Here is a 27,003-nt window from a genome sequence, read left to right as displayed (position 1 = left end):
CTTGATCTTCTGTTAGCCCTAATCATCAATTAGCACCCCACTGTGCAGGGCCAGGGAAGGTCCAGAACTCACTGCCTCTGCCCATCTCCACTCTCCTCCCTGCATCTTGAGTTAGATGCATATCTGCCCAAAGCCATCAGTGGGACTGTTCTGAGCTCATTCATTAGCATAATACTGGACAAGGACAGGAAGGGCAAGTGGAAGGCTAGCTCTACGGCTCAAGTGGGGCTAGAGGCTTCCCCCAGAGACTCTGCTCCTTCTCGGCTGGACCCCCGCTTAGGTGGCATTTCATCTTCACAAAGGGTTTCCAAACAACATGGCAGTCCTGGATGTTCATGGCTAGAGTGGAAAGTCAGTTTGAGAGATCCCAGGTGCAGCACAGCCAAAGCCTATAAAACTGTGGTCCAGAGAGGTAGTGATGGAGCAGGAGCTGTGAGGCTGGGATTTTCAGGAAGGGCTTCCTGCAGGGGGAACTTGGTTGTGCCTGAAGGATCACACAATTGAAAGATCAAAAGAGAAAGACATTTGATGTTACTGAGTTTACTCCCTGAGTTGTACTGCCATTACCACTATTAGTCTCTAATCCAACTACTCCTTAGTGATGCCATGAGAGAGAGCTTATTGGGAGTTCTGGGGGCTGCTTGTCACCTTTATTCTGCTCTAGCTCTGTCCAGCAGGCCAGGAGTTTGGCCATTAACAGCTGCAGGATAAGGAACCATTTGCCCATTTGCCTTTGACATTTGCAAAACTGTGATAAAATACGTAACCATTTCCAAGTGCACTGTCAGTGGTGTTGAGCACATTCACAGTGTTGTGCAACCACGACCACCATCCACCTCCAGAACTCGTTCATCTTGCAAAACTGAAACTCTGCACCCATTAAACACAACTCTTCCCAGTGCCTGGCAATCACTATTCTACTTGTTATCAGCGTGGTTACTCTTGGGATCTCCTAGAAGCGGAATCATACAGTATTTGTCCTTTTGTGACTGGCTTCTTTCACTGAGTATAATGTCCTCAAGGGACATCCATGTTGTAGCATGTGTCAGAATTGCCTTCCTTTTAAAAACTGGATAATATTTCATCATATGAATAAATCTTGTTTTGCTTGTCTATTTATCCATTAGTGGACACTTGCATTATGCCCTTCTCTTGGCTATGGTGACTAACGCTGCTGTGAACATGGCAGTACAAGGATTTCTTGGGGATCGCATTAAAATTCCATGTTTAATTTTTTGAGGAGCTGACAAACTGTTTTCCACAGTGGCTGACCATCACAATCTGATTTTAGAACATTTTCATTACTGACTAAGGATTCCCTGTACCCATTAAGGAATCATTCCCAATTCCCCCTCTTCCCAGGCCCTGGCAATGACTAATCTGCCCTCTGTCTCAATGGATTTGCCTATTCTGGATGTTTTATATGACAGAATAATTCAATACATGGCCTTTTGTGTTTGGCTTCTTTGGTTTAGTGCAATGTTTCAAGAGTCATCTGCATTGTAGCACAGGTCAATACTTCACTCCTTTTCATAGCTGAAGAATATTCCTTTGCATAGATAGATCACATTGTGCTTATTCGTTCATTTGTTGATGGATTTGGGGGTTGTTTCTACCTTTTGGTTTCTTGTGAATAGTGCTGCTATGAATACTCATATACGAATTTTTGTGGGACTGGAGTTGTGGCTCAGTGGTAGAGTGCTTGCCTGGCATATGTGAGGCCCTGGGTTTGATTCTCAGCACTGCATGTGAATAAAATAAAAGATCCATTGACAACTAAAGAAAAATATTTTTTTAAAAAAAACAAGTTTTTGTGAGGACATGTTTTCCAGGCTACAGATAAGCCCTGGCAAGGCCACGGCCAGGACTCTTCTATTCTACATAGAACCTCTAACCTGGCTCCTGGCACATGGCAGGCACTGACTGATTCTAAGAGCCATTCCTGATATGGGTAGCCAAGCTGGGGCTCCACCTGGCTCCAGTCTTTAACCAGGGCTTCCCCTGTGCCAGCAGGAGAAGCTGCTTTGCCAGGAGCCATCACATGGAGCCAGGAGTGCTAAAGAATCATGGCATGGCACTAAGAATAAAGACATGAAGGCCACCAGCCCATGTGTCTTACTGAGTTTAAGGGGCCAACCTAAAGGAGGTGACTTAAGCAGTTGGATTTCAGGACTGAGTAACGGGGAGCTGGTGGAAGCCACAAAAAAGGATGTGCTCCCTAAGTGGGGGCTGTGGAGGAGAAATGGGGGTCCATAGTCGGAAACTGAGATAAAGTTACAGAATCGGGCAACAAGTGAACCCTGCTAAGTGTGTAGCCAGCCTCAGTCAGACTGCTGCGGGTGAAGAGGGATGGCAGAGGTAGTCTGTCTGAAACACTCTGTCAAGGAGGCTGTGGCCAAGGGCAGCCCAAGGAAAGATTGTGAACTAGAACTGGCAACAGTGGAGTAGGCTGTGGGAACGTTCAGGGGGCTGCAGCAGGGCTGCTGCAAGGGAGAAGGGCCTGTGGCTCACAGGGAGTAAGGGCAAGGGCGGGCGAAAGCAATGCACAGTGGAGCTATTCCCCAAGGCCTTGCAGTCAGAACCTGGGCCCCAACTGGGGGAAGAGTCCCAACTAGACACTCTGTACCCATTGGGCATACCAAGATGGCCTGTCGTGCAAGGAGATCCAGTTCCAGGTCCCAGCTTTGAAAGGTCTCCCAGGGCTTTCGGGAGAGCCAGATGAGAAAGAAAGATTTGGGCTTTGGACTACTTTTCTGCCCATACCCCAGTTTGAAAATCCCACCCTTGGGTCCACCTGCCCTAACAGTAGGTGCTGAATGGTAGAAGGGAACAGAAGACACGTAAACATGATCAAGGGCTCCACAGGCACCTCTGCAAGCCCACAGGGGGGTGGGGGTCTGAGTTTAGTGGCCAACAAATCCCTCTGAGCTGCCCTTGCGGGCTGGTCTTAGGAGCAGGGAAGAGGGGTGGGAGGAGGAGGTCTAAGTCCTCGGCCCAATTAAGAGATCAGATGGTGAAGGGTTTGGGAGCTTTTAAGGTGAGGAGGCCTGGGCTGATCCCATAGGCTGGTATAAAGCGCCATGACCCCCAGGCAGTACACAGGGCTGGCAGGCATCAGTGACAGGGCTTTCCACAGCCATGGCCCAGCGGTGGGACCCCCAAAGGCTTGCAGGTGGGCAGCCACAAGACAGCCATGAAGACAGCACCCAGTCGAGCATCTTCACCTATACCAACAGCAACGCCACCAGAGGTGAGCGAGAGGTGCTATGGAGGCTTGGCCATCAGGCAAGGGTGGCTGCACTGGGGGCCTCCATCCACCCTCCTGACCCCAGGGAATCTCTCTTCTGTACACCCCACCATCTCCCTTAGCTTTCACAATGACATGAATGGGGGGGGTGCTTTCACAATATAAAATGACACCATACTATGGAATATGCATTTTCAAACACTGCACAGGCTTCCCTAAGCCTGTAAGAATCCATGTCCACTGAAGGATTCATGAACTCTTTCTTTATGGTCTCTAGTCATTGTCTACACTGCTGGTGGGCTTTCATTACATAAAACTCTCTGGCGGCTGCCCCCACCTGGGAAGGGACTGGTTTTGCATCTCTGAAGCTACAAGGAGGCTGGAGGACTGGCCTGGAGTAATACACTGACCCAAGAACCTGTGGGAGAAGCTGGGGGAGGCAACTGCAGAGAGCGAGTAACTTCAAGAACCTTAAGTTTGAAAGAGACTGTTGCAGTCATCTTGTCCGATTCTGTGTGTAGGGAGCACAGCGTTTGGGTGCTCACTTCTGGGGAGAAGTGGCTGGTGCCCAGGGCAGGCTTTCCATTTTGAACAGTCCCAGTACACAGAGGCAAAGTCCAACAAAAAGCTGAAACATCTTATTAGAGCAGCCCAAGTTCTGCCCTTGTTAGTTGCTCAGGCAAAAAGCTTTGTATATGGGCTCTTCAAAGCCCTGAAGAGTCTAGTAACACCATCATCCCTGGGCACCCATCTCCAGGGCCATCCTCAAAATCTCACCTGTCTTGAGTCAGAAATAGCCCACTACAGGGTTGCCAAGTGTTGATTAGCAAAAGGGTTCTTGAGCCAGACTGACTCAGTTTCCTGCAGTTCACCTCTAAAAACAGTCATGTTTCTGAACTTTCCCTCACTTCAGACCTTGCTGATGGCTTCCTCATGATGTGCTTGCTCCTCTGAACTCATTCACGATCATTTTCCTGTGAATTGGTAGGAAGGTCTGACTAGAGGCAGGTTGGTATGTTGATGTGTTTTGGCAAGCTGACTTTATGAGGAGGGACACTCATTTTGGGGATGTGGGGGGTTGCTGGAACTCAGTTCTCAGACCCAGCAAACCATCGGAGATGCCACACGTGCTGACTCCTAATCTTCACTGACTAGCTGGACTACATCAATAAAGGGAAATATGCCCCAATTTCTACTCTTGGGCTCCATAGGAGTAAATACTGGATTCTTTCCTTTTATTTCTCCATTCCCAAAATAATGACTTGGTTCATCAGTGGACGCCAGTGAGTTTTACATCTGTGTCCCCTTTATCTCCCACTAAGAATTCAGTTCTTCAGGAATTAGAGTGGAATATCATGTGACTACTCATTTGCTCTATTTCACAACAGACACACATACACACACATATACACGCACCTCAAAATAGTGATGCCAATGTTACTACCAATAATATAATTACCAAAAACCTAGCATTTGTATGGGTCTTTTGATCCTTAGGGTATATGGCACTAGGTCATGTAGTCACTGATGCAATTTCGGTCTTATTAGAATAGTCCCTGTCTATCTGATTATATTACTGACTGTATAGGCATTTAGGTTCATTTATGTTGTTTTTGATAATCAGGGATTGCCTTCTGAATTTTAATTTTGTTTTATACCATGTAATACAAGTTTCCAAAGTAAAATCTAGGTAGATTTGAAGAGGTACATCTTCCCTGCCCCATCCCCAACAGATTCCCTTCCTCTCTGTATTTCTCTATTTCTTTTTCTTTCTTTTTTCCCCATAGTACTGGGATAGAAACCAGGCCTAGGGCATGCTCTGCACGCCCTAGCCACTGAGCGATATCCATGGGCCCTCCTGTATTTCTTAGAATTACTTTGCTTGGATGTTGACTCTTGATACTCTTCTTTTGCTCATTTCTTCATGAAATCAGTTCCAGAACTTTCAGGAGAGAGAAGCAACCAAGGCACCCACTCTGATGGCTCCTGTCCCCTCCCCCTTCCCCACTGATGCTCAGACCTCGTCCTCCTTTGCCCTTCTTGTATCTGCTCTGCTCAGTTTGGACTCCATCGGTTGTCTGGGAAGGTCCCTGGTTGCCTTGTTTTGAGAGGCTACAGCACCTAGACTGTTCCAGTCCCTTCACTTGTCTACGAACTGGAGTGTCCCAAACACCTTCTGGTTTCAGCTGTCTTCTCCAATTAATACGCTCTACTTTCTGGGGAAGGTCTGTTGGCTATTTGGGGGTTCTGTTCTTGAGTGTATTGGCAGCCTCATTGCTTTGCTTTGTCCTTTTGACAGAAACTGAGACCACACAGTTCTTCTGTTGTCAGTGGTGTGTTGGGGGTTTTGGGGATTCCTGTACAGCTTTTCTAGGAGCTCCTTGTACGAGGAACCACTGGGACACTTGCACAGACGGAAGCAGTGGCATCATGGGGTCCAGTTGTGCTGCGGGTGAAAGTTGCCTGTCTCTCCTGAGATCCCTGCTTTTCTTAAATTATTTTGGGTATTAAACTAAAGAATGCTAATAAGTACAGGGAACTCTCCACGGATGCTTTCCTAGATGCTATGAGGCTTTATCACATGGCAGTACAGACTGAGGCTTGCAACCCCTCAAAGTATTCTGCCAATAGTGATGGTGGCAAAAGAAGTTCTTAAAATAAAAAAATTATAGAGCCTCTGTAGTATAATAAAGATGAGTTACTCTCCTTTTATTCTGTCTGAGTTTGTTAGGGCTGCTATAACAGTACCACCACCTGAGTGGTTTAAACAACAGAAATGTGTTGTCTCTCAGTTCTGGCGGCCAGAAGTCTGAAATCAAGGTATTTGCAGGGTTGGTTCCTACTAGTGGTTCTAAGGGAGAATCTGTTCCATGCCTCTCCCCTAGTTTCTGATGGTTTCTGGCAATCTGTGGCATTCCTTGGCTTGTGGAAGCATCACCCCAATTTCTGCCTTAATTTTCACATGGCCTTCTCTGTGTGTGTTCAGATTTCCCCCTTTATGTAAATCCAGTCCTACAGGGTTAGGGTTTGCATGAATGACCTCATTTCAACATGATCACTTCTATAAAGACCCCATCTCCAAATAAGGTCACATTCTAAGGTGCTGGAAGTTACAACTCCAACACATGAATTTGAAGGGGACACAATTCAATTCATAACACATTCACTTATTCATTCTCTGAGCACCTGTGTTGTGTTGGACACGATGTGTATGATGAATGACTCACAGTCTTCAATGAGGAAGGTAAGACTTGTACACTGGTATCTTAGTACAGTCTGCTACAAGAAATGACCAAAGGCTACATGACTTTTAAACAACAAAGACTTATCCCTCACAGTTCTAGAGACTATACATCAAGGTGCCAGCCTGGTTGGGTTCTGGTGAGGGCCCTCTTTCTGGTTACAGACTGCTGCCTTCTTGCTGTGTCCTCATTATGTGACCTAATTATCTCCTGAAGGCCTCACCTTCTAATATTATCCTGGGGGGTAGGATCTAAACATGAATTTGTGGCAACACACACATTCAGACAACAAGAACTGGCCACCCTAATATGTGGTAGAACATGATAGAGGTGAGCGTTTGACTTCCCAAGTGGGCCGTTGAGGTGACATTAGCTGAGAAATCTGGAAAGGCTTCTGGAAGGCAAATGTATCCCAGCTGGGTTTACAGAGGACTCTGGGAGCAAAGGTGTGACAACAAAAGGACATGGAGCATGCACTGGAAGCAGCATAAGAGGTGGGATGGGGAGAAAAGGTACAGCATCAGAGAAGCAGGGGTTTGCAACTGTCACTGCAAGCGGTGACTCAACTACTGGAATCTGGGGATCAGTAACTGGCAGAGATGATGAGGAGTTCTGTTCTTTAAGTTTTAGGTGCCAGTGCAGGTAACCATCAGGCAATGGCCTCTAACTTGAGAAACAGGAAGAAGGGGAGCTAGTTTGAGAATAGGCAAAGGCGAGGGTGATGGGCAAGAGGGGTGGGGGCTAAGGAAGAGAGGCTCCAACAGGGGAGGAAAAATGGAATTAGGGCACCAGTGCAAGTGGGTGATGCTGCTGCCCAGCTCCTCTCTCTATTCTACCTCCTGCCTCCAGGCCCCTTTGAAGGCCCCAATTACCACATTGCTCCCAGATGGGTGTACCACATCACCAGCACCTGGATGATCATTGTGGTTATTGCATCTGTCTTCACTAATGGGCTTGTGCTGGTGGCCACCATGAAGTTCAAGAAGCTACGCCACCCTCTGAACTGGATCCTGGTGAACTTGGCAATTGCTGACCTAGCAGAAACCGTCATTGCCAGTACCATCAGTGTTGTGAACCAGCTCTACGGCTACTTCGTGCTGGGCCACCCTCTGTGTGTTGTGGAGGGCTACACTGTCTCCGTGTGTGGTAAGCCAGGGAGACCCCACATGGCAACCCTCGAGGTACATCCATAGTGTGTGTGACTTTGAGGTGCAAACGTGAAGGGAGACAGACCCAGGGGAAGCTGGGTCAAGGCCATCACAGGGGTGGGAAGATAGGCTTACAGGGTTCTGGAGGCTGCCATCTGAGCACCCACTTCAAACTCTTTGCTTGAGTCCAACACACCGTGAGTCCCTACTCTTGAGACAGGCTCTGCCTAGGGACAACCAGTTTGGGGCTGTGTGGCTGGCATTGGGAAGAGACAGATCTCAAGCCAGATAATCTCAGAACAGTATGGGAAGTGAGGGTTCTCAGCACCCTAGATAGAACTCCCACCTGAATCACGGATGTGTGCCCTTTCATCCTGTCTCTCAAGCCAGACACCTCTGCCTCATGGTTGCCTGCACAGTGTAAGCTTCCCCTAAGGAAAGACAAAATTCCCATTACAGCTTTGGGGATACCAAGACTAGATCACAGTCCCCTTTCTTCATTCCCATCACTAATATCCTCATGGGCCATGAATGGCTCAAGTTCACAAGCAGTGGCCAAGAAGTACCAGTGTGCCCAGCTCTGTGCTGGGGAGGGGCCCTATACCAAGATAGTGACCACATGGTACCCGCTTAGTCCTCTTAGAGGAGAAAACAGTAAGGAGAGGGCAGGGAAGGTTGACAGTGCAGGGAGCAAAGTAACAGCAAGTGTGGTTCTTCTGAGCAGACAAGAAGTGAGCAGGTCCAAGTCTTGGAATCCATGAATGTTATGCTCAGGAGAGACTTTATTTCAGGAAGAGGAGCCTGGAGATGGGGGACCCACCAATGGGCCTCACTGCAACCCCGCTTGCCTAGCCAGGCACCCAACATTCAGAAGCTGCTCCTGCTCTTGCCTCCTGGCCATTCTTCCTGGCCTCCTCCCTGCCCCTGGCCTCACACTGGCAACTGATGGCTCAGACCCAAGGAGATGCTGGCCCACATGCCAGCACTCTCCCCAGAGCATAGAAGTGAAGTGACTGGGGAAACTCCATCCCTTAGGCCCACTGCTTTCTATGGCAGGTGTGTGCCTTGTTGGTCAGGTCTCCCTTCCTAAGGGGTCCCTTGCATCATCTGTCTCTGCTTCTGCCAGTCCTCCTACTTGCCTTTGCCTTTGCTCATGGTGTTTTTGTTGTTGTTTTGTTTGAAATGAGGTCTCCTTGCTATGTTGCCCAGGCTGGTCTCAAACTCCTGGGCTCAAGTGATCCTCACACTTCAGCCTTCTGAGTACCTGGGACTACAGGCACATGCCACCACACCTGGCTCCTCACAGTGTGTTCTTGAGTCACTTCAGTGCACTTTGGTATAAGTTTTAATGTCAAGGACACCCTTGGCCCTCTGGGAAGGCTTGTAAATGCATGAAATTATATCTATAAGATTACAAAATCAGCTCATGATATTGAAAAATAGTTTCAAAATATTAAATATTAATTAGTGACAGACTTTCACTAAAGTACAAATATTAAAAGTATTTATTAAAAGCCTTAGTGAGTCAGGCGCGGTGGCATATGCCTATAATCCCAGCAGCTCAGGAAGCTGAGGCGGAGGATCATGAGTTCAAAGCCAGCCTCAGCAAAAGCAAGGCACTAAGCAACTCAGTGAGATCCTGTCTCTAAATAAAATACAAAAGAGGGCTGGGGATGTGGCTCAGTGGTAGAGTGCTTGCCTAGTATGCATGAGTCCCCTAGGTTTGATCCCTAGCACTGCCAACAACAACAGAAAAAGCATTAGTGACGCTGTTCTGTACTAAAGTATCAAATAACAGAATCTGACCTGACAACTACTAAACTTGCAGTAAAGAATGTGGGTGATACTTTGAAAAAATGTCCACCACCACTGTAGAGTAATAGAAAACATCTGTGACTTCTCTGGATATTGCTAATATTGCCACATTCATAACAGAAGGAAGTGACAAGTGTCTGTTAGAGGAATGAAAGATGTTGCTCTTTCCACCTCAGTTCATGGAGCCCTGAATCCTGTGTGTAGACCTCTGGGGCAAAGGTAGGAGATGGAAAGCTGTCTCACCTTCCAAACAGGTTGGTTGGTGGGGGGATCTCAGGAGTTCCCAAATTGCCTAAAGGAACTGAAATTATCAGGAAGGGCACAAGTTACTTAGACACAGCCCACTTCCTTGCTCTTGGTTGGAACAACAGCATCTCAGAGTCATGCTGGTGTGGATGTGGCCATCAGGGGTTCCACTGATGGCATCAGAGGAAGGAAGGACTGGTGGCCAAGAGGGCAAGAAGTACTAACAGGGCCTCTGTCGGTGAAAAATACAGGCCTATCAGCTGCTATGGTTCTTTCTTGTCTCCTCTTTGGTGATGGGGTGTGGAGGTTGAGCAAGCTCCAGAGGTTCTAAGCTCCCAGCCTCAGGATTCCATGACTGGGCTGGCATGAAATGCAGTGACCAAACTGAGAGCTCAGAGCTCCTGCTCCAGAGGAAAAGCAGTTGACATTGAAAGGAAAGAAGAAAGAAGGAAGGAAGGAAGGAAGGAAGGAAGGAAGGAAGGAAGGAAGGAAGGAAGGAAGGAAGGAAGGAAGGAAGGAAGGGAGGGAGGGAGGGAGGGAGGGAGGGAGGGGAGAGGAAAGGAGAGGAGAGCAAGAAGCTGGGGGAGGAGTGGAATTAAGCTGCTAGAGTCAGTGGGGAGACAAGGTGGGAGAAGAAGGCCCCTGAACCCAGGACCTGAAAACACTTTTTGGAGAATTCGATTTGGCAGCTGGGAGGGGAAATGCTTGATTTTTAAAGCTGTCTGCTACTCCAACAAGGAAGCAGCAATGCTAGAGGCTGCTTATCCTTTGCATTGTCTCAAAGTCCTCCTCTGTCTGCTCTTCCCTGTAGGGATCACAGGCCTCTGGTCCCTGGCCATCATTTCCTGGGAGAGGTGGCTAGTGGTCTGCAAACCCTTTGGCAATATGAGATTTGATGCCAAGCTGGCTATTGTGGGCATTGCCTTCTCCTGGATCTGGTCTGCTGTGTGGACAGCCCCACCCATCTTTGGTTGGAGCAGGTAAGGGTGCAAGGGTACCAGGAAGATGCTGGCTTCTTTAGGGCCAAGTGAGAAACATCAGACTTTGTACTTTGGGGGCAAATCAACTTCCTGTGCATAAAGTGAAGGGAAGCACAAGACTATCCCCAGGCTCCTTCAAGTGTGCAATACATATGAATCTGAATGGCTGCAATATAGAAATGGTCCCCCATGCAGGGCATGTTTGAATTCCAGGGCTCTTTTGCCAGCTCTGTGCCAGAACATTCTCACTCATTCCACCTCTCTCCCACCTTCAGAAGCTTCTTAGGATGTAGGTACACCTGGGCCCGTAGGTCATCTGTATCCTGACCAGGCTGAATCTTTGGGGGAAGACCCTACTTTATGAGTAAATGACTCAGATATTTGATCAGGAGGAACAGAACACAGCTGACACATTTGCTGTCTTACATGACAATCCTTTTTTTATAAACTATTTTTTAAACATATATTTTTAGTCATCAATGGATCTTTTTTATTTTATTTATTTATATGTGGGACTGAGTTTTGAACTCAGAGCCTCACACAGGCCAGGCAAATGCTCTACCACTGAGCCACAACTCCAGCCCTCTTACATGACAATCTTAAGAATAAAATTTTGTCATGTTTGGAAGGCTCTTTCCTTGGGAAGCTTCCATAATTCTTGGGAATAGCCAATTGGTAAGTAAGTCCCTTGTTACAGTCATGGCCTAGTTGACCTGAGAAATAAAGATTCAGGTAGTCACAGGAGTTCTTAGATCAGAACAAGAGGGAACCTTGCACTCCCTTTGAAAAAAGGAGGTGTGATGGGGTGATGAAAATCTTTTGGAACCAGATAAAAGAGAGGGAAGGTGTGAGTCCTAGAAATAAGCAAAGATTTTCAAAATCCTATCCAAGGCTTGTCTTTTGGGGTGGTGAAAATGTTCTGGATGTAGAAGTGGTGGTTGCACAACCTTGCGAATGTGAAATGCCACTGAATTGTTCATTTCGAAATGGTTAATTTCATGTAATGTAAATTTCACCTCAATTTTAAAAACTACAAGTCAGGAGTGTGCCTGTGCTGGGAGTCCCATGTTGCCCCAGCCTACAACAGGATGGCCCACTGGCCCTTCTCTTCAGGTACTGGCCCTATGGCCTGAAGACATCCTGTGGCCCAGATGTATTCAGTGGCACCTCGTACCCTGGGGTGCAGTCTTACATGATGGTCCTCATGGTCACCTGCTGCATCATCCCACTCAGCATCATCATTCTCTGCTACCTCCAAGTGTGGCTGGCCATCCGAGCAGTAAGTCTCCCATCCTCCCGACCTCAGCCCTAGCTGGCAGGATGTCTGGGTGAAGACAGAGACTCACCTGGTGTACTCTCCTGCCTCCAAGCTGCCCTGCTCCCAAACCAGTTCACTGAGAATCTTAAACCATTTTTTAAATCCTCAGATAAGTGGATACTACCCCAATAAGAAAATGTTAAGACCAGCTATGTGAATTGGGCAGTTCCTTTGGGGGCACATCCAGGGTTCCATTTCAGCCCTGGATCCTTTGTCTTCACAAATGTAGGATGGGAAGGGACTGCCCTGCCCACCTGCATCCAGTGAGAGAGCAGAGCTGAGCATTTCCCCTGACCCAGGACAGTTCTCTCATGGAGTGGAGCCACCAGAGCACCCTTATCCCCTTCACGGGGCTGTTGGGGCAGACCAAGGAATAGACTTGAGGGTGCCATCTGCCCCCTAGACCTACTCTCCACCTTCCTGTGTCTGGCCCTCCCCCTTGGGAAGCTGATCCTGTACACAGCCACCACCCCCATCTCACCCCCACTCCAGCTGAACTATCACTAGGGAGCCCCCTTCAGGAAATCAGAGCAAGGGGGAGATTAAGTTTGGGTCCTTGGGTGCCAAGAGCTCCGTGTTCCCTTGTGGTCTCACCCACACCATAAGTTGTCCTTTTGTCCACCAACTCCCCTATCATTAGCTCCATTTCCATATACCATCTGTTCACTGATGGGACTGCCTGGCACAGGTGGCAGAAGGCCCTTCAGGGTGGTGCCTTTCCTTTGTAAAGCTGCTTATGTCCACAATCAGATCAGCAGGTGCTTACAAGCTCTGTCTAGAGGAAGCCATGGACTTGGGATAGGCTCCACTCACCTCAATGCCTTCGGCTGAAGGCTGCAATTTGGTCCCCTGGGTTGGTGCTCACATATCAGAACCAATTTAGTTGGTTCCCACAGGTATCCACCCATGGCTTGGGCAGTATTAGCTTGGGGTCAGTGGGGCCCAGCCCTGCTGTCCCAGCCCTCACAATTCCAGACCTTGCAGGTTTTCTTTCATTTCAACTCAGCTACCTGTCATCAGGCAGTGGTTGTCCTTTGTCTGCAGGCTGGCCAATCCTGTTCTAGAAAGCCTGAGAGAATTGCATGTATGACTCTGGCATTGCGACTGGGTACCCTGCTGGCCTCTAGCTTGGCTAGAGCAACCTCAGCTGCTTTCACCTCCCCTACCCCCCATGTCCTATCATGTTAGCTCCTTCATTCTTCAGTGCTGGGGATTAAACCCAGGGCCTCATGCATGCTACACAAGTGCTCTCCCACTGAGCTACATCCTCAGCCCTGGTTCCTTTGTTCTTGACTCTCTAGTGATCCATTTAGACCCCCCACACACACTCAGACTAGAGCTCAGGAGGGGACATCTGATAAGGGATCAGGTGAGGCTAAGGAGATCAGCCTCTAGTTCTCTTTTCCAAGCTCCTGCCAGGCTAAATCCAAAGAGCTTCAAAGAGTCATCCTTGGCCAGAACAGCTGCTCAAGGCCTCGGTGTCTGCCCCAGGCAGGACATGCTCTGACTCAGGGGTGGAAGCTGGCTACCTCCAGCAGGGTTAGGGTAGCAGGTGACCATCTCCTCCCACTCTCATCTCCCTCATCCTAGGTCACCCTCTTCTTGCTTGCCTCCCTGACTATTGCTCAAGCAATAGCAACATGAAGTCCCTTCAAATATAGAATCCCAGGTGACACCCCCACTCACTGTCCCTCTCTCCCCAAGGTGGCAAAGCAGCAGAAAGAATCCGAGTCCACCCAGAAGGCTGAGAAGGAAGTGACGCGCATGGTGGTGGTGATGGTCTTTGCATACTGCCTCTGCTGGGGCCCCTACACCTTCTTTGCATGCTTTGCTACTGCCAACCCTGGCTATGCCTTCCACCCTCTGGTGGCTGCTCTACCAGCCTACTTTGCCAAAAGTGCCACTATCTACAATCCCATTATCTACGTCTTTATGAACAGGCAGGTAAGAAATGCCATAAGTAGATCAAACTCCAAATATACTCCACAGGAACCCAGTAAAGCCTCCCGCCTGGAATCATGTCTCCAGTAACAAGCCCACAGAGCATCTGGGGAGCCTGATAATGACCCTCCAGGAAAATGAGCAGGAAAAGGCTAAACATGTGACCCAGCTATAGTCAGTCATTCATCTGGCCATTAGCAGAAGGCTTATACACATACTCTGGAATCTATTTCTCATCTCAGCCAGAGGGAGATATTTCCCAACGTGTCTATGTGCTGCAAGCTCTTCCCTCTTGTCAGTCCTATGACAGGGCCATCAAGCTCCAGGGGCTCTCCTGGAATTCAAATGCTCCAGGATTCAGTGAACACTACATTGACCCTAAGGACACCCTTCTTGGTTTTACAGACTCAATTCTCTTCATTTTTCTACTTTCAAACCCTAACTTCTTGAATTTGTCTTACTGTAAGAACAAACACAGGTTCTTTGTTGTACTGACCAAGAGTTGAAGAACTTTCACGAGTTCATGGGTTAGTTTGGGGGGAACACAGTGTGGTATTGCACATGGTCTTGCCTAATGGCAACCTTTCCTAGATGGCTTTCACAGCACATTGCACATGACTCATAGATCCTCTTCGTAAGTTACAGGTGACCTCATCATCTTCTGAGTGCAATTCACCTTACTCTTGAATCCATCAAGTACATTTCATTAAGGTGCAGCTGTGTTACTTAATAGTAACCAGAAAAATCAGCAGGGTCTTCTCATTTCACCAGACCCAATGCCTGCCTTTCAATCCACTGTTCTTTCCACTTTCATCTTTTGTCCTCTTTTTTTTTTTTTTTTGCAGTTCTGGGGACTAAACTTAGGGCCCTGTGCATACTAGGCAAGTGCTGCACCACTGAGCCACCCCCAGATCTGCTCTTCTGTCTTGCAGCTGCCGCATGGCTCCATCCCCTTCAGCTTGTCCCTGACTCTACTAAGCCAGATGCAAGGTCTGTGGAGTTCATTAAGCACCTTTTCTCCCTGGTAACTTCTTAATAGTAAATAGGACTGTTTCTGTAGCTGATTCCTGGGAACTCTCTTGTTGGCATGTCATGCCCAGGGAATGAAATTTGATCTCTGGTTCACTTCCTGTCATTCAAGAGGATCTCTTTTTAGGTCTGGTTTCAGTTTTTGGAATCCTAAACTATCTTGCCAAGTACTATCTCTACCTGATTCTTTTTGTTCTGCCTTCCAGAGGTCCCCATCCTAGACAGATGTATGCACATCTGTACCTTGCCAGGCCTCTGAACTTTGCTTTCACCCTTTTCACATTGTGATCCTATCCTGCTGCATTCTGAGAGAATTTTCTCAAAAAGAGTTCTATAAGGGCATAGAGTTTTTTCTCTTATTTTCACTGCTGTATCCTCCCTAGAACACAGAATCTGCACAGAGTAGATGCTCAGTAAGTAGATGTTGAATGAATTTGTTAAATGAATACCTCAGCATTCTCTGCCAGCTCTTCAGCTGAGTCCATTCTGCTGATCAGCCTGCTTCTTATTAATTTCAATAATTATGTTTTTTTATTTTTAGAATTTTGATGACAGAGGGAGGTGGAGGTAATCAAGAATAGGGTGAACTATTTAGGGAGTGTTCTGATCCAGGTTCTCAAAGCATCATGGATAGTTCAGTGATAATATGAGAGGTAATTGATAAATTATCACGACCCAGATTTCTTCAGGAGTCAACCAGCAAAGAGAAGTACCCTCCTGTTACCAGAAGACTTCCTTGGTGAAGACATGAGGGAGGTGGCTAGACTGCTGTTGACCTAGTCCTTACTAATCCCAAAATTGATGGGCTAGAAATAAGATCACAATCACATTCATATTCACTAATATGCCTCTAAGTCTCTTGCCAGGTATTTTGGAAACCAGTTACCGTATGCATGGACTCCTTAGCTAGAATTGTGTTTGGTCACTGCATGAGTATCTTGGGGCTGCCATAACAAACTACCACAAATTCAATGACTTACAACAATACGAAATAAGTCTCTCACAGATCTGGAGGCCAGAAGACTATAGTCAAGGTGTTGGCAGGGTTGGTTCCTTTTGAAGGTACTGAGGGAGAACCAGCCCTGTACCGCTCTCCTAGCTTGTGGTGTTTGCTAGTAATCCTTGGTGTTTCTTGACTCAAAGATGCATTACTTCAATCTACCTTCATGTTTATGTAGCCTTCTTCCCTCTGTGTCTGTATCGCTATGTCTAAATTTTTCTCTTCTTATAAGAACATCAGCCATGGGATTAGGGTCCATCCAACCCAGTGTGATCCCATCTTAACATGCATCTTAATTACATGTTCAAAGACCTTGTTTCCAAATAAGGACACATTCATAGGTTCCAGTGTTTGGGACCTGAACATATCTTTGTGGGGATGAAATTTTACTCACACAAGTCACCATCACTGCTAAACTAGATAATTCAGATAACCATCAAATGTTCTGGCTTGGCTATCAGGTGCTCCAAGCTCATGTGTTCAGCAGTGCAGGAATGCTCAGAGGTGAAATGATTAGATTATGAGAGCTGTGACCTCATCAATGGATTAATCCATTTGATACATTAATAGTATGAATGTACTACTTGGTGGTAACAGTATGCAGGTGGGCACACTGGGAGCATGCCCTTGGGGATTGTGTCTTTGTACTCAGCTCCTCCTTTTGTTTCTGCTTCCTGGCTGCCATAACCTGAGCAGCCTTCCTCTGCCATGCCCTTCCACCATGATGTTCTGCCTCATCTCAGGCCCAGAGTGATGAATTCAGTTGGCCTTAGACTGAACTTCTGAAACTGTCAGCCTAAAATAAATTTTTCTCCTCTAAGTTGTTCTTGTCAGGTATTTTGGTCAAGTGATTAAAACAACCCCATGTACAAGGAATGACTTGAGCCTTCCTCCATCCCTCTGATAGGGTTCTGAGTGGGGGACAGGAAGATGTTAAGCCATCAAGATGACAATGAATACCCTTTAGTACCACACACTGGCCCTTCCTGCTTTTCTGAATAACACTTTCTGTCCTTCCAGTTTAGAAACTGTATCTTGCAGCTTTTTGGAAAGAAGGTTGATGATACCTCTGAACTCTCCAGCGCCTCCAAAACAGAGGCTTCATCTGTCTCTTCAGTGTCTCCTGCATGAAGTCAGCCTCCTACCTGTCCCACTCACTGTGGCTTTGGCCATGTCTCCCCTTCTCCATCCCTGTGGAATAAATATAATTTCTCTTTGCCAAAACTAACAAAGTCACAGAGGCTGCTACTGCAGTTTGGGGCCACCTGAGCACTGGGTCTTCAGAGGGTGCAAGGAAGATAAAGAGGAGAGCAGCAGTACATCATGGACTTTAATCTTTTCCAAGCCCCATGTCTACAGATGGCATGGAAGTATCATAGCAAAATGGAAGTGCGAGGCAGGTAGGCATCTGCATACATCTCACCAGGGTGGTGGTTATGGTATTAAAAAATGAGAGCTGTAAAGTAGCTGTCTAGGGAGGGCTCACTGGACACCCTGAACTCCCCAAAACAGGTATGAAACTAGCACTCAGGAAGTGGTCCTCCCAGCCCCTTAAGGTCCATCCACCAGAGGCTTGGAGTTCTTAGAGTCTAGTCTCCATTTTGAAGGAACCCATGCCTGCCAGTCTATGGTGGCAATGGTGTGCCACTTCTGCCAGGCAAGGGCCCCAAGCAAAAGCAGCATGAAGGCAGTGAATGTGCGTAGGCGTGAGTGGATCAGAGGCAAGGGGCAGGAGCACACAGTGGACACAAAGACTAAGAGGGCTGTGACCAGTGTGAGGAGCAGGCTCACAAATCTGAATAAAAACTCCTGGGGACGGCTTCTAAGGTTTGTCATCATCTCCACTTGAGTGACTCGTTGTAGAGTTTCTAGCTTGGATATCCGACTCTTGAAAGTCTCCATGATCTCCTGCAGGCAACAAACACATGCACGCTCACCAGAAATCAGAATGGAACTGTGGTCATTTAATTTGAGTTGCTGGGGGTGTGCAACATGTATTGTTGAGTTGAATCTTTTGGGAAGGACCTGGAGAACTTCCAGGACATGCACAACAGAGACAGGGAGCTGCTGTGGTAGGCCATACTGACTTGGTCATGCTCCCTGTCCACTGTCTCCTGAGCCTGAGGACCTGCTTGGGACAGGGTCAACCAATGACAGCAGCAGGAGCTATGGGTATGGAAGAGAGTAAGGGGTGGTCTGAAGGAGAGGTTCTCAGAAGCTCTCCATGCACCAACATCTTCTGGGGCTTGTCAGGCCCCACTTTGGATCTACAAGTCACAGGCTCCAGGCTAAGGCCAGCGACTGCCCCTAGAGTGAGAACTACATTGCCAAAGCTCCCAAAGCAGCTAGCCTGGATGGCAGGAGGTGGAGCTCATGTGAACAAGAAAGGTGGAAGTTACTAGCTTTAATGCAAAGGTGTGGGTTGCCACTGCACACTCAGGAGGGATACAGTTGGAAGATCCAGCTCTTGCCCTGGTTTGGGGGCATCAGAATGGATTCACTCATCCCTACATCCTTCTCACTGGCCCTTTCTCAAAAGCCTCCCCCCCTGAGGTTCTCACCCATATTTCCTTGGCTCTCTCATAGGACAGATAGGACATTTTCTCTTCAGTGCAGGCCAGATTCTGTTTGAGTTGGTAAATTGCATCCAGATGCCCCTGAAGGTGATCATTCACCTGTTCTTCAATCGATGCTTGTCTTGGGAACAAGAGAGAAAGTAACACTCCCTCAGTACCTCACTCAAAGCTCATGCCAGCAGGGAGCGCCCTGCACCTAGACTAGACTTGGGTTCCTCCTGCATCTCACCCTGGGCAATTGGAATTGAAGACAACCTCCTACCCAGGTCTGCCTGGGAATGCCCCAAATGCACATCAGTCACACGTACACTGATATTCAGATATATCTTGTATATAGTTATTCTTTAGTAACAACTTTACAAAAACTGACATAGACTACAGGTTATAGAAATGAAAAGCTGAACTATCTGTGTATTATACTGAATTCCACAAAGATCCCAGGACCAGCGTTTAGCATTCAGTAGTTGCTCCTTAAAACCATCTTTATTATAGTGCTTGAGTAATCATAAAAGACACACAGTATATCATTCCACTCATATGCAATGTCCAGAAGAGGTCCATCTCCAGAGACAGACAGATGAGTGGTGCCAGGGATTGAGGTGGGGAGGACAGAGACAATGAAAATGTTGAGAAACTACATATGATGACTGTTAAACAAGTCTGTAAATATACTAAAAACCAATGAATTGTACACTTTAAATGGGTAAAATTTATGGGATGTGAATTATATCTCCATAAAGCTGTTGTTTAAACAAAAACAAGACATTGGATTGTGTTAATGGTTACACAACTCAGTTAACTTAATAAAAAACATTGAAATGTAGTTAAAATGGCACCTTTTGTGATATGGAGAAAAACACAAACAAAACACCACTACCTATTATGTGTAAGCAAACAGTACTAAAATTGTTATGTATATAAACATATAAGTAATAAAAGTATAAAAACAAAAAATAAGATTCAAAGCAAATGTGGCAAATGTTAAATTTTAAGAAAGTGGGGGCTCTGATAATGTTATTCTCTATATTTTCCCTGGCCTGAAATATTTCATAATTGAAAAGTTTTTTTGAAGTTTCAGCCAATCACAGACTGAAGAATTTGAAACCATGAACCAGAATAAACCTTTCCTCCTTTGAGTTGATTTATCACAGGTATTTTGTCACAGCACCAGAAAGCTGACTGACATAGCCCATTCATTGCTAACAATGTTCCAAGGACTATTCATTCCATTTGTTGCTGCTCCAGGTCCCTGTTGAAAACAGTTGGTCACTGCTCACAGAGGGTGTCAGAAGGGTTTCTACCCTGAAAATAGATTCCTCACTACTGCTTCTCCATTTATAAGAATGATCTGACCAGAAGAACATTCAAAATATTACCTATGGTCAAGCATATATTCGTGAATATATTTTTCATGAATATGAAGTCAATGAATAGGTTCTTCATCAATATATTTATAAGCATATATGAACACATTCCTGATTAAGATGATAATTAACAATATTTTCATAAAGATATTCTCTCAGTCTCCCCTTCCCTGCTCTGCATTTTCCTCTCCTCTGGCAGCAGCATCCTGGCCATAATGCACTGACTCCTCCCTGTGTCTTCCCCTCTGTCCAGCTCCTACTGTCACAGAGGTAAATGGAGCACTCTGGGAAATGATTTTAGGAACACAAAATGATGACCAGTCAACCAAAGCACCCCCCTCCAAACATGACAAAGCTGTAAAGACTACCCAGTCCAATACAAACAGTTTCTTTCAAGAGTAGTTTTGATCATCTCTGAGAACTGGCTTTTGGCAAGGTGGGCTAGAACCTAATGGCCTGCAACTTGGTGTTGAAGTCTGAGATGGAGAGCTGGATACAGGAGGGATAGAGTAGCACAGGTAGTTAACACATCATCCTGAGTACACGTACAAAGTGAGGGCCTGGGAAGGGCTGGGGATATGGCTCAGTAGCTAAGCTCCCTGGGTTCAGTCTCCAGAACAGCAAAATCCCTTGAGAATCCAGGTTAGGAGGTGTTTGAAAAAGGTATATTGGTGAACAGTATCAAATAGAATGAAATAAGGTAAGGAAGGCAGTGTTAACTATTAAGGAGACCATTCAGGAGCTTGGGGCAAGGCATTCCAGTGGGGTGGCAGGGCAGAGGCCAGATGCTGTGGGCTGAGGGTGAAGCAGGAAACTAGGGAGTGTGGACAGGGATCAATGCTTCAGAAGTCTCACTGGTAAGAGGGGACCATGTTTATTTGCTGGAAGAGATAATTCAATGTAGCATGTGGGATGGCAGACACATGAAAGATAAACTGGACACCAAAAGTCCTCGAGGAGACTTACAGGGATGGAAGGCACAGAGCTGGGCTGGGAACCACTGCTGTGACCTAAGGAGAGAGAAATATTCTGAGGGGAGGTGGTGAAGGCCAATGGAAAACCGCTGGGCCCTATTTTCCCCATGAAGTAGAGATACTGAAGGTATCACAATTTCAAAGTCAGCCTCAGCAACTTAGCAAGGCTCCGAGCAACTTAGCGAGACTCTGTTTCAAAATGATTTTTTAAACGCTGGGGATATGGCTCAGTGGCTAAGCCCCCTGGGTTTAATCCCTGGTACCAAAAAATAAATAAATAAAAATATAAAGAGACTGAATTAAGAGCCACAGGGTCCAGAAGAGAACCTGAGACCAAGAGGAAACTGGTAGATTGAGAGAAAGTGGTTTAGAGGACTGGTTCTGGGGTCATGTCACCCCAGGTTTAAGACTCCTCTCTGGCACTTGCTTGGACAAGTTGTGCCTATTCACACTTCATAGGAGTTGAAAATAACAATAGTAAAGAATACCATTGACTTCTTATGTTTGGGTTAGATAAAATAAATGAGAAAGTACACATAAAGCACTAACATGCTGCCTGGCAAACAGAAATGCTATGTGGTAGTTGCTGTTGTTGTTCTTATCAAGTGGCAGGGTCAAAGATCTAAATGGGTTAATAAAGACTGAAGGGCAGATAAGACAGGAGAGACACCACAAGGGTGGATGGGGACTGTGACTAGAAAAGAAGAGGGTGGGATTGAAGATGTCAGAGATAAGAAACACCATGGAGAGCTGGCAAAGTCTTTGCTGTAATTACAGAGCAGTTGACTGAAGTGGAGTGGAGGTCAAGGTTATTGAATCTGAGAATCCAAGGGGTTAGATGGGGTACTTGTCCCTTTAGGCCTACTCAGCTCTGGACAGTATCTCTCAGTCAGGTCATGCTGCCTCCAATTATCCCATAAAGAGGTTCCATATTGCCTGGCTGCGGACAAGTTCAGCTATTCAAGATTCTGAGTCCTCCCTCTTCCCTACTGACAGTCTCAGAGGATCTAAGCACCAGACAATGCCTACCAGGCTTCCCTTATGAGATCAGGAATCCCACAGACCAAAACCCCAAACCTTTGAGTTATTCTGAGGCAGAATCAGAAGAAAAACTTGGCAGACTGAGGTAAGTCCCCATGTAAATGTCAGATAGGGGAGGAGAAACCAGCAGAAACTGAGAATAAAACCAGGGGAGAGGGTGGGGGGAAGGAAAGATAATGGAATGAGACAAACATCATTACCCTACGTACATGTATGATTACACAAACAGTGTGACTCTACATTGTGTACAACCAAAGAAATGAAAAGTTGTACCCCATTTGTGTACAATGACTCAAAAAAAATTTTAAAAAAAATAGAGGATTGTGGTATCACAGAAGCTAGGGAAGAGTAGTGCTTTTGTAAAAAGGACAAATGTCTGTGCAGAAAGATCCTCCCTGTTAAATAAACATTTCTGAAAATTGTGTGGTGTCCTTTTAATGTGGCAGTCTTCCAAGACCTCAGCCACAACAGAGGGGCCAGGGATGCAGTAGGGAGTAGGAGGTAGTGGCTGGAGGTACATGTAGGGCCGAGTGATGGTTTTGTTTCTTTCTCCTTCCTTCTCTTTCTCTCTTGATGATGGACAGTGAGAATTTCAAGATCAAACCCAAGACCCTGGGTTTGAGCCCCCAACCCCCCAGCATGTCTCAAAATAGGGCTGGGGATGTGGCTCAGTGGTTAAGTGCCACCAGGTTCAATCCCTGGTACCAAAACAAAACAAAACATACCACTAAACATGAAAGAGCAAGAAAGGATCCTAAATGAAGCCAGAAGAAAAATAAGACTATTTTCAAAGGAGAAACAATTAGAATGGCAGCTGCCTTTTTTTAACAAAAGAAGAAACAATGGAAGTCAGAAGCAGAATTTTTTTTTTCAAAATGCTTATTATTTCAAAGAAATAACTGCCAACCTAGAATTCTATGCCTAGCAAAAACAGGCTTCAGAAATAAAATGGGATGTATGGCATGTAGGAGGTAATGAGGTCACACTGGTGGATATTTAATATTATAGAGTTGTTTTTAAAGATTGGGTGTGATACTTAGGCTATATATTTCTAACAAAAGTTCCATATTTCAGGAACTACTGGAGATATTTACATATCAACTGATAAAGTGTTTGTACTTTATTTCAATACGATAGGGAAGAGAGGAATCAGTTCAGAGAGTAGCTCAGATCTCAGATGAGGCCTCTGAGAGATCCAAAGATGCAGGAGGCTCGCACCCAAGGGAAGCAAAGGCTGGGAAGAACTGGAAGTTCTTATGCCTTCTGACCAACACAATCTAAGTCCAAAACAGAAGCTTAAGCAGATACTTTGAGAAAAATCAGCCCAAGCCTGGACCCCTTAGGCTGAGTACTCTCAGACCTTTCATGAAACCTCTGCTAACCATAGCCTTTTATCTCTGAAGTATGCCTCAAAGTGAATCATACCAGAACATTCCTGGGACAGAGGAGCTAGGATTTGGATGCCACCAAAGACCTGATATCCAGAAGGGAAAGAGAAGCACAGAGACCTGGCATATGCACTTCAGGGCATTTTCAATATAATAGACTATGAGAAAACTGTAAGTGCCATCATTTATGAATACAGCTAGAAATGCAAAACAAAAATGACATTCTTGCCAATTCATAACTCAAGCAGTTTCCTTTTTACTTTTTTTTTTTTGAGACAGGGTCTCACTATATTGCCCAGGCTGGTCTCAAAACTTGTAGGCACATAAAGATATTTTGTCCATCTACAATTTAAATTTTTTTTTTAACTCAATGTGGGATAGAACTTCCTATTTTTTGTGACTACTAAGTTGCTCTGTCTTGCAAAAGCTAAGTTTGGCCACAGACTTGATGATGTTACTTCTGCTTTTGTGGTAAAACTTGTAAAACCTCTGACTAATCTAAAAAATGGGACAAAAAGCACTTGTAATGTAAACCTTCAAACCCCTCCTCCCACTGGATATAAAGTTCAAAGAATTTCCAAACTAAAGGTCCATTGAATTTTTCAGGCAATAGAAACTCTGGACCCTGCAACCAATAAACCTGCTTCCTGAAAATTCCATGGGTGTCCTGCCTCTCCTGTCCTACATCATTTGGCGACCCAGACGGGACAGTGGAGGAGAAGACAGCTTTTCTGCCTCTCTTGGCCCCAGGTCCGGCTTCCCTGGGATGCTGGAGGACAACACTTCTCCTTGGTGCACCACAGGCGACTCTTTGCCAGTAGGTGAGGCAACTCACCCCATATCCTGGAGTGGCCGCCCCAAAGCACCAGGGAACCCATGAGGAGCAGGAACCAGGAATACGGAAGTTAGACCACCACCAGAGTGAAACAGGTAGGACCCAGTCCATTGACGGTGCCCCACCTGACTTCCCACAGAGGCCTAAGCAGGGGGACGAGAGGCTGGATCAACCTCTGGGTCCTGAGTAACCTCCACAAGGAGCTGGAGCTGAAAAGTACCCGGGAAGTTCCCCAGGTAGTCTCCATTCAGGGTCAGCGAGCACAGGGGAAACCGGGACTCCTTTGGGTTTGGAATTTTTGGAATTGGGGTGATATAGAAATTCTGCTCTGGCCATATCTGTGTGGAAGTGTGTGAATGAGACAGAGCAAGGAAGGGTTCCGACCCAACCAAAGGACCCAAGGGAGTGTGGTGGAGTCCCTGATCCGTGGTTCCGGGGTGCCTCATACAGTCTGGGGAGGAATTCCACCGACCGACATCTAGGTGGAAGCTCCAGGTCGGGGGCTGATACTGACCACAAGGCTAAGAGGACCCTGAGTCCCCACGAGGAGAACAGCTGGAGATGGTCAAAGGGAGGGTTGTCCTAAGTGTGCGACACCGATGCAGGGTGGAACGTGGGAGGTACAGGAATGCAGGGTGGAACGTGGGAGGTACAGGAAGGAAACGGACTCCTTTGAAATGTCTATTCCAAAACTGAGAAGACTTTTAATGGTAACTATGGGGTGAAACTCGCTCCACAAAGGTTTAACACTCTGCAAACTACAATGGCCAGCCATTGGTGTGGAATGGCCACCAGAAAGACCTTTAGACAAAACTGTCATTGGTGAGGTCCTTTCAATAGAGTCAGAACCCCTGGACACCCAGTCCAATTCCCTTGTATTGATTGCTGGCAAGAAACTGTACAGAAACAGCCCCCTTGGTGGAGAGCCTGTCTAGGAGGGCAGTCCAAGCTGATGATCGTGGGAATTATAATGGCCTGTAAGACCCAACCAAAGGGAACTAAACAGAGAAAAACCTGACAAAGAAAAGACAGAAAGGAAACCAGATTTTCCCCATAAGCCAGAAAAGAACCTACCACCTTACGTGCCACTCCACCTCACATTGCCAAGACCACTGAGGTAATAGGCTGTCCCCTCAGCCCCTTTCACCCTAGAGGCAGCAGATGGTGGCCCCTCGACACCAGCTACTCCTTCCTCCTTGATGTCCTCAGTGCCAGAGGCTTCCCCAGAACCAAAGACTTCTCATCCCCTGAGACCAAGGTGGGAAAATTGTCCCAAGACCAGAGGCATAACACAGATGAGAGTTCTCCAGGTGCCTCTACAAGAGACTAGTGGACCTGCTTATGTTGACTAGGAGGGAAATGGGTGAGGTGCACAATGCATTTTTTTAAAATTAAAAAAAAAATAGTTGTAGATGGACACAATGCCCTTATTTATTTTTTGGTGTGGTGCTGAGAATCAAACCCAGTGTGCTAGGCAAGTGCTCTACCACTGAGCTACAGTCAAAGCCCAACAATGCATTTTTGTGTGCCAGCCTTTCACCACCATTGATCTTTCTCTTTTTTTAAAAAGAATTTCAGCTTTTTTTTTAGACCATATTTTATTTAGTTTGGTATGTGGTGCTGAAGATCGAACCTTATACGAGCTAGGCAAGTGCTCCACCACTGAGCCACAATCCCACCCCATACCATTGATCTTTAAAATTGAAAAAACTCCCTCTTACATGGAGAATCCCTGGGCCATGACTGATCTGATGCAGTCCATTATCCAGACCCACCCACCCACCTGGGTTAACAGAACACAGAAAGGTGAGCCGAGCAGCTTTAAAGTGGCTAGAAGAACACATTCTGGACACACAAGGCAACATCCAAGCCTATGCCCAGGTCCAGTGCCCCGACACAGACCCAGGGTGGGACCCCAACAAAGAGGGAGACATCTGAAAGATAAAGAGCTATCAAGAGGCCCTCACAGGTAGCCTCAGAGAAGGGGGAAGGAGAACCCTGAACATGAGCAAGACACTAGTAGTGCTCCAAAAGCCTGATGAGCATCCCAGCCAGCTCTACAAATGACTATGCAAGGCCTTTCGATTCTTCACCCCTTTGATCCTGAAGCACAGACAACCAGCCAATGATCAATGCTGCCTTGGTGAGAAAAGCCCAGAGAGACGTTCACCAAAAGTTACAAAAACAAGAGGACTTTGCTGAAAAAAGTGCCAGTGAGCTGATTGAAGTGGCCACTAGTTTTCATCAACTGAGATCAAGAGGCTCAATGAGAGGCAGACCAAATGATGAAGAATATGAGTCTCCCTACGGTTGCCCTCACCACAAACCCAGAGGTCCCCCCAAGACAAAGCCAAAACAAATGTCAAAATTGGGGCCAAATGAGGGCCAAAGGAAGGTCTGAATGGAAGGACCACCTTATCCAGAAACAAGGCTGAGACTCAGCTGATGTGCCTAATGCCATCTAGAGGACCACTGGAAGGAAGAATGCCCCAAACTAAAGGCCAATTGACCTAGACTAGGCTGTCCTGGGGCTTCAGAAACTCACCAACCATCTTCAGGATGGCTCTGGCTTCTGATTTGAGAGCCTTCCCTGCAAAACCATGTGGATGCTGACCTCTGATGTAGATGCACATTGCTCCAACATGTAGATGATCTGTTGCTGGCTAGAGCAACCCAAAATGATAGTATGAAGGGGACACAGCTACTTCTTGCTCTCCTATGTGAAACTGGCTACAAAGTCTCAAAGAAGAAAGCCCAAATCTGTCAAGAAAAACTCAAGTACCTTGGTTTCTATCCTACTCAAAGACAATAAATGGGCCCCAAGAGCTATGGTCTGCTGAATTTTGGCCCCTTCTATCT

The 27,003-nt window shown here is 46.5% G+C and overlaps 3 protein-coding genes across 5 annotated transcripts in view; 2 read left to right on the top strand and 1 right to left on the bottom strand.

Moving 5' to 3' along the window:
- Positions 1-3,138: 3,138 nt before the first annotated feature.
- On the top strand, positions 3,139-17,097 carry LOC306651879 (medium-wave-sensitive opsin 1; the record flags this gene model as incomplete). Its single annotated transcript, XM_079124781.1, has 6 exons — positions 3,139-3,250; positions 7,339-7,635; positions 10,510-10,678; positions 11,792-11,957; positions 13,701-13,940; positions 16,987-17,097. The coding sequence occupies 6 exons, from the start codon at positions 3,139-3,141 to the stop codon at positions 17,095-17,097; spliced, it is 1,095 nt and encodes a 364-aa protein (XP_078980907.1).
- A 420-nt stretch (positions 17,098-17,517) lies between these two features.
- Positions 17,518-27,003, bottom strand: part of TEX28 (testis expressed 28) — a gene marked incomplete at its 3' end in the record, with an annotated part of 47,388 nt that continues 37,902 nt past the window's right edge. For both annotated transcript variants that reach the window (XM_079123460.1, XM_079123461.1), the window contains 2 exons: positions 18,528-18,663; positions 17,518-17,874 (listed from right to left, as the gene is read on the bottom strand). In XM_079123460.1, the coding sequence (XP_078979586.1) occupies positions 17,518-17,874; positions 18,528-18,663 (493 nt within the window). The remainder of the gene's footprint in view (positions 17,875-18,527; positions 18,664-27,003) is intronic.
- The window catches only part of TKTL1 (transketolase like 1), a 50,257-nt gene continuing 46,999 nt past the window's right edge, over positions 23,746-27,003 (top strand). For both annotated transcript variants that reach the window (XM_079123459.1, XM_079123458.1), the window contains exon 1: positions 23,746-24,239. The gene's annotated coding sequence lies outside the window, so the exon portion shown is untranslated. The remainder of the gene's footprint in view (positions 24,240-27,003) is intronic.

The sequence above is a fragment of the Sciurus vulgaris genome (assembly GCF_902686455.1).
Source record: "Sciurus vulgaris genome assembly, chromosome: X".
In the NCBI taxonomy this organism is placed as follows: domain Eukaryota; kingdom Metazoa; phylum Chordata; class Mammalia; order Rodentia; family Sciuridae; genus Sciurus; species Sciurus vulgaris.
This window is presented reverse-complemented; position numbering and strand designations above follow the sequence as displayed.